This window comes from Tenebrio molitor, chromosome 3 (assembly GCF_963966145.1).
Source record: "Tenebrio molitor chromosome 3, icTenMoli1.1, whole genome shotgun sequence".
Lineage (NCBI taxonomy): Eukaryota > Metazoa > Arthropoda > Insecta > Coleoptera > Tenebrionidae > Tenebrio > Tenebrio molitor.
In genome coordinates this window covers 8,014,578-8,032,624 of record NC_091048.1, presented here as the reverse complement: position 1 = coordinate 8,032,624, position 18,047 = coordinate 8,014,578, and the positions used below count along the sequence as shown (strand labels likewise).

Here is an 18,047-nt window from a genome sequence, read left to right as displayed (position 1 = left end):
AGCGCGATCCTATCTCCATAATTGCGCCGGTCATCCTGAAATACCGTGTTTGTGTGTTATAATTAGAGAGCGGATTTATATGCACAAAAAAATAAAAATTAAGCGCTTAAATAAGCATAACATACTGAATAAAAAAGTTTTATTTTAAACAAAAAAGCATTAAAAAGCATAAAAACAAGATAATAAAACACAATTCCTAAAAATGAAAATATAACATTTTTGTATTGCTTATACAACAAAAAACAACTCCTTATGGTTAGAAAACACTACTTGAACTTCAATCTTCTTCTTTGAAACAATGAATGATAAGGAGTTGTTCTAAATGATTAATTGTAAGATTTCTTCGTCGATCATTCAATATATTTTTAAAGTTGGAGAAACTGCGCTCCACATCTACACTTGTAGTTGGCGCAAATTTGAATTTGGGGATAATTGTAGAATCGATGTTTAAGTTTTCCACATATTCGCCTTGTAAAACTCGCGCTATGTCACACAAAATACCAAAACCTGTGTTTTTGTTTAAAACATTGTCGAGTTTCTCAGATACGACACGCCCAACTGCTCCTCTCACAGAGTTAGTTTCTTCTTTAAATTTTTGAACCATATTCACTGAGTCAACCAATGGAACACCTTGTTTTTCTAGTTTTGTTATAGTCTCACATACAAATTCATAATTACTTTTTAGAAAAGCTAAATTCTGTCGCAACTCTTTATTTTTGAAAATATCTATGCAGTTTCTTATTGACTGCGACGGAGCGTCGACAAATTCGGTAACTACTTCTTCAAATTGATTAATATATTGACTATAATAAAATGCGGCCTCTAACCAAGTTCCCCATCTGGTCAAAATTGGTTCTGGTGGTAAAGGTATGGTTGGAAATGTTTCCTTAAAATATTGCACTCTTAGTGGGGCTTTAACAAAAATTTTTTTACCATTTGAAATTAACTTATTTACCACAGGAAATTCTAATCGTATAGTTTCAGCTATTCTGTTTAGTCCGTGCGCAACACATGTACAGTGAATTAATTTTTCGTAAAATATTTTTAAGTTTGTTCCAGCTTTAATCATGTATGCAGCGGCATCCGAAATCATTAGCAAAATTTTGTCCGTTGGTACGGCATTTGGAAGAAAAAAAGACGTAAGACTTTCATTAACAAATCTGGTAATCGAATTACTGTTTGTTTTGGACAATTCTTTGCAACTGACAACATATCCTTTAGTAGGAATATCTTCCTTTAAAATACCGAGAATTAAACTTGCCACGTACCTTCCACAACTGTCTGTTGTTTCATCGACTGCAAACCACATGTAGTTACTTCCGATGCGTTGTTTAATTTTGTTACACACTTCTCGAAATACTGGCTCTAAATAATTTTTACGAAGAGTGCTCTCAGCCGGAACGTGTCTATTGCAATGGGTTTGTAGAAACTGTTGAAATGGGCCTTTATCTAACTTTTTGAATGGTATATTGGACTGAACCATCATCCTACATAAGTCGAAGTTAAACTGAAATTGTTCGTTTTGCCGTGATGTGCTTGCAACAGATTCTTGTAGAGTTTGTTGTTTAAATTTTGAAATCTCGAATTTTTTTCTTCGTTCAACATGAGTGTTGCTTTTCATATGTTGAATAACATTATATTTTTTTTCGCTTTGAATCTAAAATAATATTTTCTGAATACTAGAGAATTAGGTAACTACACAAAAAATACTTACGGTTTTAACGCAAACTCGACAAAATATTTTATTATTTTCAATTATAAATTCTGGAAAATTTTTTATCCACTCATCAGGCGTAGATTTTGGTTTTGGCATTTTTGAATTAAATTTTAAATGAAATGAAACAATGACCTGCACTCTAAGAAGGAATACGAGGGAATCGGTAAATATGGAGCAAATAATTCGCCTAGTGTTATCGTGTTAAACCGGTTTTTCGCAACAACAAAGTGAGAGATGAGTTCCTATAAACCTGGCTGCCACCACATTTCATCAACGACAAACGAGAAATTAATTTTTTTCATTTCTTGCGGCAACGGAATGTTTTCCGTGTTAAAACAATAAAAATTCTAATAAGTAAAGAATGAAAAAATACCTATAAATAAGGAAAAAGGCAGTAAATAAGCATATACATTTTAATATGCATAAAACTGCAAAAAAAGCAAAAAAAGCATAACAAAATAGGGCTCAAATGACTCAAAATTTTAAGTCTGTTACACATCTCAAAAAGTATTGAGCTACTTATAACCCCCACAAAAAGCATAAAAACTAGAAATCCGCTCTCTAGTTATAATTCATTAATTCTGGACCCTTCCGCACTCGCCCCACTCATTTAAACGGCTATTTTCCGTTTCAGATTGAATTTTCATCCAGAGAAGGGTATCTACGATCTCCTAATTTCCAACGCCAGTTACGACAGGGACAACGGTAAATTCGAATGCAAAGTTAAGGCCGGAGGTTCCGGGGCGAATTTGCATGTACAGAAATACACCCTTACCGTGTTAACGGCCCCCCAAGAACCGGCCATAGCTCCCGGCTCCCAAGTTACAGTCACCGAAGGAAAGCGACAGGAGCTGACCTGCAGCAGCGTCGGGGGCTCGCCCGATCCCCAAGTCAAGTGGTACAGAGAGGGTAAGGAGATATTCTAATGTTTTTTAAAGCGGCCAAAGTTTCTCGATCCGCCCTTCACGCCGGGTTATTGATGCTAATAGATGACAGGGAGGGCTGGGGAGCGCTTTAACCGGAGCGGGATCACCGCCGAGGGGTCAGAACTTTTATACAGGGTGGCTGCACTTTATTCTCACCCTGTCAGCTTTTACGCAAAACGTGAAATTTCACAAATTCAAGTGATTACGTCGAGGTCGACTTTTTACCCCCAACAACTTTGAAATAACGAAAAGTATTTGGAAAGTTATTCGCAAATCGTTGTAATCATTCTGTGACTAGTTAGATTGTTTGCAAAACTATATTTTAAAAATATTTTATCTATCACTATAAGTTATACCATATCGCACTCATTTTAGAAGTGTAACAGTAATTAATACGGTAATGAAATTATTACCACACTAGTGCTGTAATGAAATTAACAACTCACAAATCCAAGGCAACAACAAGCCAATTACACCACAAAACCATAGCTTCACCTCCGAAAAATATAAAATTCAGGTTATCATCTTGAAAAAAATTATATCCTATCGTCACCTTGATTAATTTGTTATTCTATCAAAGTGAGGCTATTTTAAGATAATTTTAGCGGTGAAAGATAAAACTTTGTACGATATCCGTGGGATATTATATTATTAACGGACTATGCGATTACTACATACTCAACTCGGCCTACGGCCTCGTGGGGCAATTTTTCACAATACGTGCGTTAATAATGTCTGTATCCCACTTATATCGTAATAACTATTCATTTGATGTTATTTTATTAGTTTTATCGAAAAGTAGTTTTTGAATATTTGCGCCCAAAAATGATGTAAATTGTTATGAACATTATTATATTCATTCCACTTTCTCTCTATCATTCAGTGGAAGTTATGAAAATATGTCACAAAAAGATTATTTTGAAAAATCTCGGGCACTTTCTTTTCTATCGAATTTTTTTTTTTTTGTGCAGTGGTTATCGTGGACGTAACAAGAATGTCAGAAACATCTAAATAACACAAGAATTGTGAACATGTTATTAACATGTAGTGGTATTGGATTCTCTTATGGGCTATGACCTTGGAAATATCTGCCCGAAGGCGGAGCGATAAACCAGTGAAAACTCTGTAAGTGAAAACTGAAAACGTCCACTATTGTACATGCAAATTGACAAAAGAGAGAGTCGACAGTAACGTAACGAATGACGATGTTTTCCGGTCGGTTTGCAGCCCCTACTTGAGACCGATATTGGTCGTTTGCGCAGATATGACTCATAGCCCATGAGAAAATCCAACACTTATAACTACTTTTTCCGGGAAAGAAAATAAATACGTAAAATGTTGAAATTTAGCATTATCTATTGGGGCAAGCTGCCGCAGTGAAAGCTGGCATTTTCGTGAAAATCCGCTCTATAGATGACGAGTTGACAAGTGCTTTTAACCGCCTCCAGTAGGGAAAGTAGTTTGAATTTATCCAACCTCCAAACTTCATTTAAACTTTAGTGTTTGGCCCCGTTATAATAACAGTTCTCTCTCCATGCAATTTTTAACATCTCCCGAGAACTGATAATTACTATTTGTCATAATGAATAATTGAGTGTTCCGTGGTAATTACTGTTTTCAAGTCCGGTCGAAAGAAATCGATATGTCGCTTTCGGAGCAACAAACTATTTTGTCTGCGAGGGGGGAAACATTTATTGTGGGTGAAATGAAACGTTTAAAAATTAATTAACAATGCAATTATGTCGGTTGTCCCATTAGACGCCGCTTTGTCGAAAACTTGTAATTTAATGTAAATTTGAAGTTAAATTAAAAATAAACTAATGATAACTGAAGTTCCAAATTGAAAAAAGGAATTTTAATCAAGTTGGATAATCCCTAATTAAAAAAAGTTTCTAATTTAACTGTTTCCAACTTTTATGAATCGGACAAATTAAATTTTCACGTCAGCTTCTAAAAGGAAGAGTCTCCGGTGTACATTTTTTGCAAATTTCTGGAACATGCGCGTTTAAGGGCGAAACCCAATTAACCTTTCATTAAGGCGCGTCTGCATCAAACGAAGGTGGTCCTAATTTCTTCGCGTCGCAAACTTGCTCGTACTTGGAAATGTCGCAGGATTTTTTGCCGGGCAATACAACCTCCAACAAAGGAAGCTCGTTATTTATTTTTCCCATTCGAAGACACTATCTTTTTGTGAATCACACAAAATCTTAATTCAACTTTAATAAACCTCGAATATGGCCGCATTACAATGTCATTTTCAGACGCCATTGTTGGCGTGTGAACCTTTTGCGGTCGCTTTTCAGCGTTAATCCGACGTGTTACCGGAACGGGGGCCGTACACATCAGATTAGGGTTAACGATTACATTACGAAACTATTCTGATGGAGACCCCATCCACATTTGTCATATTTTTTCGTGGTGGGCAATTACCGGATTTGCATCGATCCCGAAGCGTGGGTCGGTTGAAAAAATTCGGCGGCCACGCTAACTTGTCCGATTGATTGGCGGATTGATTGATTTAAATATAAAATAGTCCGAAAAAGCGTTGCGCTTTTAGGAACTCGCTGAAAAATTAATGATCGTCGGGCGGAAATCCGCGATCGCTTTTCGCTACATCTAATCTAATGAGATGTTACTCCGATCTGTAAGAATGAGTTCATTACCTACATTGAACAAGCAAAAAGACACTTTCTGCATCATTAAACTCTAGTCAGTCCTAGCAGGAGCAAAAGTTGAGAATATCTCGGTTTTACAGTTGTACGAAGATGGAATGTTAGTTTTGTTGGAGACAGAATTTTTAATTAATTGCAAGGAACGAGTTTAAATTGTCGTTTTGTGCGCATTTACAGGAGAAAGAAACGATAGTTGCGGACAATATACGCAGAAACTGATGCCACACAATCGCTGCAAACAAGCCATAAAGTATCGCTGAAAACGGCAAAAAAACTCATTCAAGCTTTAAATCGATTGTTTTGTTGAGCTTTCGAACACAAGATTAGAAAGCTTTGTCGTTGCCAAATGATGAAGACATGAATATGCAATAAGCAGCCCCGTTTTTTGTAAGAATCATACTTCCTGATAACTCATTTTAACGCCCGTCGGAATTGAAAATGCAACCCACAATACATTTCCAAAGTTAACGTGGATCTTTTTTTTTTGATAACATAAAACATAGTTAGCTGTGCAGTTTCGTAAATTTTGACATAAATGTCAGTTGTGACAAATAAAATTATTGAAAGCGAAGCCATAATGGGAACTTTGAAAATGTATTGTGGGTTGCATTTTCGTTTCCACGAGGCGCATTATCACTAGTGAATGTATAATCTTAAGAACCACTATGTATAGATAAAGTTAAAGTAACTAGTAAAAATAAATACGAACTCTGGAGGAAGGTAAAAGTGGGTCCAGAGATAGGAGAAAGTCCAGAAAATAAGGGAAAGTACATTTTGAACGTTGAAACTGGAGGACAGAGATACTCGATAAACCTGGAAGAGGCGCAGAAGGAGGGGAGACACAATGTAACATCCTTTTCTACAGTATTTGTATGATATTTTAGCGACCCTCCAGACAGTGAATTGTTATATCCTTAATGAATGAGCGTCTTCTTTTGGTTGTAATCATTCTGAATTAGCTCCAACAGCTTCGTATAAATTAATTAAAGTCGAGAAGCAACTATTTTAAATTAGATGTTTTTATGAGTTTCGTGGAGAAGCGCATTAGTGGATAATTTTGAAAATTGGGGTAATCTCCTGATAAGGGACGATTGTATCGCATCGGAAGAATGAAACACTAGAAATGCGGGGCACACATGTAGTGCAGTATCTAACAATTATAATCTAGATTATGATTGGTGCCGTATCATTACGATAACCAGGACGTATGATTATTGGAGGTCTCCAAAGGGCAAGGGCGCAGGATTTCCGTAACGGACATTTATTCCAGTAGGGATCCCGCACGTTTAATTAGCGGAGTTGCGGAGAGACGACGTCGCCCTTAATTCTTGATCATTTCTACCGGACAAAAAATTAATAATTAGAACTTTGAAAGTCGAACAAAAGGAGGAAAAACCGGCAATTTGTCGAGTGAAAGGAATATAAATTGCGGCACAATGCATCGGAAAAATTACACCCGCTATGTAAATTAGTCTTGACTATTGCGTATCACGGAAAGCTGTTAAGTTTTTACAGTACGTGAAAAATACCGAAATTAGTCGCTAAAATTTTAATGTCCGTGAAAATAAATGCAAAAATACCAATCTATATGTAAATGAACTCTCAATATTTGCGTTTATAACGAATATCTCCGTTTCGAAACTATAGAATTCGATTCGCAATATGCAAACGTGTTCGCATGCTAGCCACGAAGAACACGGACACTTCTTGCACGGTTGTCTTAACAATGCGTAAACCCAGGTTCTCACACAACTGACGGGAAGTCGACTATTTCAGAGATATCGGTAGGAAGTGAGTAATGGGAGTAATTATTCAGTCTGAGCAGTCACACGAACGATCACAGCCGTTTTGTTTTGTTACCTCCGCGACATTTTTATAATTAAATCCCAGCTACCAACTTAACAAATTAATTGTGTCGTCTCTCCTAATAGACACTTTCACGTCCATGATTCATTCTTGACTAATAGCCAGATAATGGCTTTAATAGGCAAGTTGGGATGAAACACCAAGACACTCTAGAATTATTTTTATTTACCCATGCTGCCTAATCACACAGTGAGAAACAAAAAAACTCTTTAATTGAATCTCTAGTTATGCAAATTTGAGCATACAATACAAATAACGACAATGCGGCGGTTAGTATTTAAATGGGTGGCCGCCGGGTAAATCGTATTGGATTCTCTCATGGGCTGTGACCTTGGAAATATCTGCGCGGAGGCAGAGCGATAAACCAGTGAAAAAATCTGTAAATGAAAACGTCGACTACTTTACAAATAACGAAAGAGAGATGACACTAACATAACGAATGACGACGTTTTTCGGTCGGTTTGTAGCGCCTACTTGAGACCGACATTCGTCGTTTGCGCAGATATGACTCATAGCCCATGAGAAAATCCAACACCTCTACTATTATGTCTTCTTTGCTTTTTTTCTGTGACTGATATGAAAACTGCCAGGTAACAACAATGAAAAATAAGCCCAAAGTCTTCAACTTCATCATATTTACCTTCCAGCATTCGCTTATTCTTTTGAACATTAATTTAAGTCTAATTTTGTAACATTCCCAGAATTTTCTTATGAAACGCTGTCTTGAATTTCAGGAAAAATCTACACTTCAAAACAACTGTTTCATTAAATACAGGCGAATTTCGACTCTTTGTGTACATACATATTATTTTTTAGCTGAAATAAAAAAACTAAGCGATAATTTTTTGTTGTGATTGTTTGCATATTTGCCAATTAAAAAACACTAAATATTTAAGCAAGGTGATCACTAACGATAAGCAAATGATTATGATGAATAAACAAGCAGCAGAATATGTGGGTTCTCTGATCGCTGTTTTAATTAAAGACCAAAAATAGAAATAAGTTATCGGAGGTTATCCTTTATCCAGTTCGAAGCAATTTTTTCAACAATACTCCGCGAATTTGAAACTTCCTCCATTTCGATCGATTGTGTTCGCATTTCGTGCCTCTAAACCATATCAAATTATGTTGTTACATTATTACATCAGACATCACATGGAACATTTCTCCTTGAATATTTTCGACAAGCCACAGAAATCAAAATTACATAAATGACATGCGGTTTTATGGGAAACCGGAAATGCTAAACAACAAAGAAATCGCGCGAGATTTTCCCAAAAGCTGTACCAATCCTGGCAATTATTTCCATCGGAAAAATTCCTTTTAGCTCGTTTCAATTGAATGTCGGAGTTAATTTCCAGTTGTATGCAAGAACTCGATGTTGAAACAGCGAAATCATCGAGAAACACTAGAGCTGAAGTTGGAGTAATCTATTTGTAGGAAAATCAGTAATTTTAAACGCTTAAGAGTACGGAGTCCAATTAAAGTTGTTATTTTTCTTCTATTCCGCTCTTGAGTAAATTGTGCAATTTAGATTGTCGACGGAGAAATGAGTTTTTTTCTGAATACTGTTACAGCTTGGCCTTCGTCAATAGCCTGTGTCACTACTGCTCAAAAACTAATACAGTTATAAACCGCGTTTCTGCAGGCGATGGTGGCTGTAATTGCATTCACGTAAAAACATTCTACATTTTTTTAATTCAAACCGAACAATTTGTTGGTGAATTTTCTTTGACCCAATAAAATTTTTTTAAACCGATTCGTCACAAACACTGTTCCAACACGGGTGACCGGAAGATAATTGGTTACATTGATTGGTGAGGGTTGTTGACTCTCTTCATTATTTTTTCGAGGGACCACCTCCACTCAATGGAAAATTGAATCAATGGCGATCTTAATTGTTTATTTAATCATTCCGACAGCTAAGTAAACGATTCGAGGAGCTAATTGGTACCTTGCTCCCAATATTTATTTTATGAATATTTAATGCCCGTCCAGTAGCTAGACTGCCGACATAATTATCTTTAGAAATGTTTTATGCCTGTAGTGTATTTTTCATGTATTTCGGCATTTATTTTTAAGTAGACCGGCGGTGAAATTCAGTTTTCATTAATAAATGTAATATTAAATGGCCGCTTTATTTGAGCCGCCTTTCGAGTTTTATTAGAATTCTTTCGACGACTCGACGACGCAAAGAAATTAATAATTCAAGCAACAAAATCAAACCGACAATCTAATAAGTCAATCCCGTTGAACAGATTCAGAGAATTCAGTCGGCTTAGTTCTCTCAAAGAAGAGATTCGCCTGTCCAAGTTCGCCGAAATGTTTTTCCCTTGGCCAATTTAAGTTTTGTCCCCTTAATCTCGAGTCCAGTTCAACTGTAACGCAACTGCACAAAATATATTACCTGGTTCGAGATAAACGAAATTATGGGGGTTGAGGGTTGTTGGAAGGATGCTGGGCCTATCTCTTTATTAAAATCTGCAAGTTTTAAATTGCAAAAAATGTACCTACACCCGACGCTGGGTTAATAAGGGTGAGAAGGAGAAAAATGGGAATTATTTGAGCGCCAAAAATTACCAAGGCTGACAAGTACAGTGTGAAAATACAACCGAGGGGTGGCGATGTTGAACAAGAAAAATTGGAGAGGAAAGTGCAAAAAATGTGACATTTTTGGCACATCGTGTAATCAAGATTTGAATCTTTCGTGGAGCAAAAATCAATAAAGGCACTGCATAATAAATGCTTGGCAATTAGACACTTGAAAAATTAATTGCCATTATTTTTAGTACCTATCTAGATTTAAAAAATTAAAAAGTATGAACAGGAAATAAAACAACTAAGAAAAAAAAATAAAGTGTGCATAATTAGCATAAAATAAAAGTTTCGGAACGGATGATTTATAATAAAAAAAATTTAAAATATGTATGTATGTAGTTACATTCGTACTCGTATTTGTGTACCAAGACCAAAAAATGTCCGAGTCTGAGTTTTCTGGCCGAGGCGCTGCCGAGGCTTGAAAACAGGCGAGGACAAAAGGCACTTTTTGGCAGAGGTGCACATAAACATTTTTAGGCGACCGCGCAAACTTCAAAGCAAAAAACACCGTTGGAACAATTACAAATTTATTTTGTATTTGCCGTTTTCAAATAGATAAATTTATTAATATGTACATATTTTTTTTTAGTCTTTTTTATCAGCTTGCTTACAAAACGAAATTTACTATTTGCAATACAATACTTATTTACATAATTTATGGTGATAGGACAATTATTGCAATTATCAGCTGCGATCTCCGGCGGCGTATTAGACATTTCTTCATCACTTTCGTTGCTATCGATTATATAAACGATTATTTTCTTATTATGCAAGCAAGCAAGCACCAGAAATAAACGATACAACTCTTTCGGGCAAATAAAATACTTTGATTAAATTTCACTGTCAAATATTCATTTGTTTTCAGTCGATTTTACTCAGTTTTGTCGGTTTCGTTGTTAACTTACTAAACAGACCAACCGATGGCACACGGTCACAGTCCGAAAAAGTGGGTCCGAAAAATAGTTACTTTTCGTCCGCTTGTGAGTACGTAAAATTACCGTTTTCATTAAGGGTGCCTAAAAAGGAATTAATTTTAAGAATTGAATATAAGGAGTGGTAACACACCAAAGGCTAACAAATCCAATCTTCAGATGGGGCTTTGTACATAAAGAGAGATTACAATGATGAAATAGTAATCAAAATAGCACAATACTAGATTTGAACAAGTTGCTTATACTGTTGTGTCACAATCCAAAGGAAAACTTGTATTATAATAACAGTGTGCTCCCCTAGAAGATTATTTCTTTTACATTCGTTAAGATAAAAATCTCTTTATAATTTAAGAATGTTGTGTAAAAGGATTTTGCTTTGTATATCAGGAAAGGAGTAGATAGCTTTGTATATTTTAGTTTCTAATGTGTATCTTTTATTCTTCTTTTCCACTGCATGGTAAAAGGAGAATTTCTTCTGATTCTCTATAAGTGCGAGTAAATTATGAACACAGACTTTGTTGATTACAACATTTTTGGAATCTAATGAAAAAAAAAAGTTCACTCTGTTAATAAAAGATGATTATTTTGGCTTCTGTAGAATATATCGTCAGTTGAATATAGTTCTCTAAACCAACAGAAATGTTTTATCGCAATATGTAATAATAAGTAAGGATATTTAGGCAGAGGACTGGATAATCACGATGTTACGTAGAAGGACTTTTTATCTAAATCTAAATTATAGAACCAAGAAGTCCTTTCACCATAATAGTGTTTCCTATTGCTTTAAATATCATTTTTGCTAATAGTATATTAGTCAACAAGCGGGTAATTCATTCGAGTAATAGCCGTTGCCCGCGAGTGGAATAGGTAGAGGTATTGGATTCTCTCATGGGCTGTGACCTTGGAAACATCTGCGCGAAGGCGGAGCGATAAACCAGTCAGTTTGTAGCGCCTACTTGAGGCCGATATTCGTCGTTTGCGCAGATGTGATTCATGGCCCATGAGAACATCCAAGACCTCCACTATACTTTTTCTGCGACTATGAAGAGAAATTGATAAATACGTTTCATTATTAAACAAACTGAAACTGACGTTTTACAATTATTATTTCTTTCAACTTCCTGAAATATGGTATGAATTTAATTCCTGGATTAATAAATTGTAACACCTGAAAAAAATCTCCATCTCTAAGTACTTACTCCTTTTTCATTTTCTTATGTTTATTTTAGAAATTTGCCTCAACTCAATTTTCAGTACAATATTACTTTTCCCTTTTGTCAGTAATAAATCTAATTTTAATTATTTTCCTTTGGTATGTTAATAGAACAGTAATTTTATCTTCACAATCTAGTGGGTAGAAGCATCTGTTAATAATTAAAATGCTAAGTCCATCAACTACCAGTCTCATTATAAAACATGTCAAAACTGTTATAAAAATTATTGAAAATAGAGTTGTTGTTTCAGACGTGTTGAAATCATAGAAAATATTGGTTCAGTAATTAAGATTTAAGTGTTGGTGGCGGCAGATAAATATGTCACTGCCTCCACATATTTCTTTGACTGGATAGTAAACTATCAAGAATTAGGCGCGCTATTACGTAGTATTTGGCGCGCATTTTGAATAAAGTGGCAGCATGTATTTCGTTTTTTTTAAATGTATGTAAAAGCAAGAATATTTTTTACTTCCACTGGCCGAACAAAGCATTTTGTAAGGATTTTGTTAATGTTTTTGGTAGGGGCTAAAAAGAGCGAAGTTGTTGAGCGCTAAAGAGTCGACTCGTTTTAATAACATTCCTATGGCGTTTCTGTGGCAGCGTGCTCCATTTAAAATTTCCACGATCGTTGTTTCTTTGCGTTGATTCCGATTGTGGAAAAGCCCCCACATAACAAAGTGTGGAAGTAGAGCGCGATATCAGCAGAACGCCAGCCCAAACAATGTGCAACGCAAACCCACCATCTTCAGCCGGAATAACTGGTTGGAACGTTGCGTCCTCAGATAACATATCCATCCGGGGTGCGCGCCCCACAACGGCGTAGAATTTGAATTATTAGATGTTGATTTTTACAATGCGGTTTCAGGTTCCACGTACCCCCTGGAAGCGGCGCTGAAGAACGGCGGCTCCCGGGACCAGCCCACCACAGCCACCCTCTCCATCGTGCCCTCGAAGGAGGACGACCAAGCCGTGTTCCGGTGCGAAGTGTGGAACCGAGCCCTCCCGGAGAAGAAGAAGCTAATTTCGTCGGTGTCACTCGGCGTCAACTGTGAGTACTTTTTACCGCAGCGGCGCGATTCCGGAAGCTTAATTAAACCGGATTAAATTAGCCGTTGTTTACGCTAATGAGAATCTGACTGGGCTGTCTCAATTTTTTCGGCCGAGGTGTATACTCTGGGCGATATTTCGGGCGGACGTGTAAACAAATAGGGTTTTTTTGACGCGAAAAAGGCGTTAGTGGATGGAACATAAACATGTATAAACATATGCATCCGGTGTAAGGTGCCGTTATGGGGAACGTTCCAGATGGTGTCTTTCATCTTATAATAAAAACGTTCCGAGTGTAAACTTTTCGCTCGAGAGTCGATCTGCGGTGGCGACAGATACTTCTAAATTACGCACCAGTTCATTACATTATATGCAGATGTCGTTAAATTTAATGGGCGGGATCGATAAATTTGTCAATGGCGGAGTGAACCAACATTGAGTAAATATTTTACCAGAAGAGCTCCGGAGTGCTAAGATTTACAAAGGTTTAACGCCGAATCACGCTCCTGCGAACTGCACAGGTGGTCGGACGTGCCATCAAATTTGCTATTAGAAAGATTATTATTTCTCGTAACGATTCGGCGAGTTTTATCAACGCTACAAATTCTTACGTTTCGATCAACATTTTATCACATGTGGTAGCCACGTACGTATGCAAAATAATGCAGATGTGTCGTGGTGTTTGTAAAATAAAGAAAACATGGGCGTGGGAGGAGAAATGATGAAATGGAACGATGTGAAAATACTGCTATCGCGGCGACCGCTGAAATTGCTTCAAATTTCCACGATTAATAACCAAAAAGAATTGCATTTGGCAAGGCCGAATACTAAAAGATTTTTTTCTTTTTTAGAAACTGTTAAGCCAAGAAAAGAATGCGACATCCAAGAAGGCTGGGAATAAATAAATTAATCGTTGCATTTCCTATTCAATTGTGTTAAACAAACTGATTATGTTATCTCAAAATTGCGTGTGTATTATTCATCCACGGTAGCAAAATAACTATATACATAGTAGGTACATATTACATTCCTAGCATTTGTGGCACATTTGATACAACACCTTTTATCTGTTGTTAAAAATATTTGTTCCGGATTAATCTAGTTTGTTGTGTCAATCTCAAAGGCAAATAAATACACTGCATTTAGCTAAATGCTCAACGAAAATGTCAAATACAAAAAAGTCACTGTGTAACATTTTCGGAAATAATTGGGACTTTATTATTTCTCAAAATGTTACATCCATGTATCGGGTGTTCATTTAAATTTCCCGTCGAATTTGGCGTTGAAGAGTCAATTGTGAACGCACCACTCGTTAGTCTCCAGCGCAAAAACACAAACAACGCAAAAAGTGAGGTTAGACTTAAACACTGATCCGTGATCTTTAATCTGTGGTGCGTTCACAATCGACTCTTCAACGTCGATTTTGACGGGAAATTTAAATGAACACCCAATACAATAAGGGTTATAAAGAAAAAAATTCCGGGAGGATTCTCACTAATTTTTAGATTAAACATTTTCAAAAGCTGGAAAGAGTTTTTTTTTCTTAAAATTAATTTAACAAGCCAAACATTATTTTACCTGTATTGTGTTTCATTAATACCTCTGTTTGTAGTATTTTTAGAACAATTTTGTTATCTGTATTGCTTTTTAGCTACGATTATGTTTGTTTTTCATATTATACCCTGTATATTTCTGAATCTTTTGGGACATTTTTGTAGTCATTTGTTAATAAAGAAATCATAATTATACAACGACCGGTTTTTGAGAATATTTTTTATTTGAAAAGAGACTGCAAATATGTTAAATCAGTGATAAATATTTTTTCATCACTAGAATTGACTTATATCTTCTCATTGACAATTTCTTTTGACATCACGTTTGGAAGAAACATCTTGGTAAAAACTCATTTTGCTCAGAATTTTATCTGTAATCTATAAATGATACCCTAAGAAACTTCGTAGCATATTATTGTAGTGTGGTAAGGTCGAGTTTTATCTTGTTAAAATAATGTGCTATATCGTACAACATATCATTTCTCATGAAACCTTTGGAGTCACAATCAAAAACGATATTGAAAATGTTGTTTTTAAGGTTATTTATTACTTCTTGGATTTAGACCATATCAGCATGTTAAGAAAATCTACAAATCGTCTATAAAGCGTTCTGGTGAAACGATAATGTTTTTATCGTCTTTCCCATGGCGTGTTATTGTAATAGATCCAAGGAACAGTCTGTTAATGTGTTGATTCGATAACAGAAATTTATTTTTATACCGCGCTCGCCTTTACAAAATGGTAAGAAACAGTTTCCGTAATTTCATTGTGAAGCAGCTTCATCATCAAAGAATAATGGCAGTCTATCAGGAAGCTGTTCCCCAGAAATTAGATCTGCAGGAGGAGGTAAATAGTGGAAACATCTACCGCACGAGATCCGAAGCAAAATAGTGAAGCGACTCGGCATAGCAATGACACTAACCGCATTAATGAGACAAATATTTTCTCCGCGATGAATCTCGTCTAATTGAAGCATCGACTGCGAACCAAAGTCGGCTTTAAATGTCACCAATTTGCAATTGAAATGGCCGTCCTGTGTAACGCAATATCTCACCGCAGTCCAATTACATAGGACAATTTACACATGCCGTCGTCGGTGTTTGTTTTTCTTTTCTCCGCCGCAAATTAAACAGCCTTTCCAATCGCCTACCAAGAAATCTCATCTGCTGGGAAATAAGTGCACGTACGGAGTCGCGTTTTAACTTAATTATAAGCCAATTCCGCTACATTTCGATAAGCCCCGCAGAGGCATAAATCGTCATTAAATCCGGACGTAATTGGCGATGCGGCCAATTTTCACCGACACTGTCCGATCCGGACGCGGACTTGACGGCTGCGTCGAATTTTATCGACAATGCAATTAGGATTGTCTTTTTGGGGGTTTTCAATTCGCGAAACGGCGAACGCGCGCCAGCCAATCGATATTTTCAGAGGAGCAACCTGAAATTTACATTTGCAGATTTCACTTCGCACATTTATCTCTCATATCCCCATAAGTGAATTTATGCCTCGAAACCGGATGTATTTTACAGATGCTTTAGTGATGTACTATAAAAGTTATAGATGGCTTAATAAATCCTTTATGAACTGACTCGCGGATTTTACACGTAATTTGGTACGCTATTATGATGTCACGGCGGAGATCTGACGGTTAATTTTAACGAGTTTTTAAGGGCGAGCTATTTTCAACCCGGACTGAATAGACTTCCCTATCTGGAACGGACTGCCAGAAATTAGAACACCCGCAGCAATTGTTGGCCCCACTTCAATTTTTGCCGCTCCATACACGGAAATAATACAGACAACGGAAAGTTTTAAAAAAACATTCACAATTGGCTGCTCTTACGAGGCCGACAAAATATGTCTCGCTCTTGCGACCACTTTGTATTTTTTCAATTTATAATTGCCTTCAGGTTTTATTATTACATAAATAAGAGTGTCATGATGTAAATGTTAAAATTATAGGTCACATTTGTCAAGCAACATAAACCGCAAGAAAAGAAAGTAAAAATGTAAACCCTTGACAATTGTCTTATTTATCTCGGCGTGAGAACACTCCTAGCTGTTATGAAAACTGCATTCAGTGTAATAAAAATTGCACTACGAAAGAGAAATGAAAACATTCTCCTCATCTTCACCTGTTGAGGACTAATTTCTAAAAATTATTGACGTTAAGTTTAAGATGTTGATACAAACCTAATCTCCTATTCATTTTGGACTGGATCTGGAAATCTGAACTGCATTTCAGTTGCACTCACTTCCTGAAAAACAAGACCAAACCGCATTAATTTATGCAATAATTGCGTTAGTCCACAATTTCAAAACGGCCGCACAAAGCTTTGAGAATTGTGAGCTTCGCAGAACAAATTTCTTCAACATTATTTATATCGAAATTTTAAAGAGAGCTTCGTGGAATAAAACGTCCTCACTTGCGCCTCATTTAAGCGGTCGGTAAATACGAATGAATGAATTTTTGATAGAGAAACTGTAAATGTCCTTGAATCCTGTGGAAATTATTCAAGCAATATCTCCGGTATTGTTCGAGTGCTGAATTTTTGGGAATATAAAGTTCAACACTGCAGCGGAGTTGGCACGAATCCGTTCTTGCGATTTGAATAAGCGGAATTCATCTCGAAATTGTGATATCATTGTTAATTCCTGAATTAACAATTAATTGAGGGGAGTTATTGAAGCAGTTTTCCTTCGGCTGAATTTTCGTCGTGGGGTCTTTCATAAAATATTCACAGCCTTTCAGGTTACGGATGAAATAAAGGAAACGCTCGGTTTTCTCGTTTTTTTTTTGCCGACCAGCTCTTTCTCATGCAGAATTATATTAGTTTTTTTATATATCGGGAAGCCTGCGTAAATGTCAGGTTTCATCTTATGCGGGATAATGAATTTGCGCAGATTTTTCGAACGCTCCACCAATTTGCACAATAATTGAAATCCCTCGACGCCCCACAAACACACGGGCCAGATGGACAAAAGTAGTAGTTTTATTTTTACGTCAATGTAAATTAATCATAAAATAAATTCTGAACGAGTTCATGACGGGAAGTGTTCGTGAAACAATTATACAAAATGGGGGCAATAATTCATGAACAAGTCGTAAAGGTGCAAAACCACTTCAGCGTCCAATCTTTATGAAATATTGCAAAATTGCGTTGTTTTGGGCGCTGGACACGAATCTGCAAGTGCAATTTGGGGGGCGATTCGTTTTGTGTCGGAAAAAATAAAATTATCTGCGAGATCTACATAACCTCACATACTCAACAGTCCAAATTTCATGTTTTGTACGTTATTGTAAATGCCCTGTTCGTTCATCCATTCAAAACACACTTCCCAGTGATTAATAATGTAGCACTAGTTAAACAAAACCGCATTAAAACTGTTTTTATTGAGGTTAACCACAAATTCAAAATTTCGGCGAGTGCTGCCAATCGTTATTACTCTGCACCACTATCCATTAGTAAATTACTCGAGAATTCTCACGTCTGATTAAGTCTTATCAGGTCAGGTTGA

At 36.4% G+C, this 18,047-nt stretch overlaps 1 protein-coding gene and 2 long non-coding RNA genes across 4 annotated transcripts in view; 1 reads left to right on the top strand and 2 right to left on the bottom strand.

The window, feature by feature from the left end:
• Window positions 1-18,047, top strand: part of ed (echinoid) — a 95,462-nt gene that overhangs the window by 62,391 nt on the left and 15,024 nt on the right. The window contains exons 3-4 of the mRNA XM_069040844.1: window positions 2,352-2,626; window positions 12,791-12,973. Of these exons, the coding sequence (XP_068896945.1) occupies window positions 2,352-2,626; window positions 12,791-12,973 (458 nt within the window). The remainder of the gene's footprint in view (window positions 1-2,351; window positions 2,627-12,790; window positions 12,974-18,047) is intronic.
• The window catches only part of LOC138125510 (uncharacterized), an 88,255-nt gene that overhangs the window by 67,318 nt on the left and 2,890 nt on the right, over window positions 1-18,047 (bottom strand). For both annotated transcript variants that reach the window (XR_011157477.1, XR_011157476.1), the window contains exon 5: window positions 16,722-16,786. This is a non-coding gene — a long non-coding RNA (uncharacterized lncRNA). The remainder of the gene's footprint in view (window positions 1-16,721; window positions 16,787-18,047) is intronic.
• LOC138125511 (uncharacterized) lies at window positions 125-2,292 on the bottom strand. Its single transcript, XR_011157478.1, has 2 exons — window positions 1,715-2,292; window positions 125-1,657 (listed from the first exon to the last, which is right to left on the bottom strand). It is a non-coding gene; the product is annotated as an uncharacterized lncRNA (long non-coding RNA).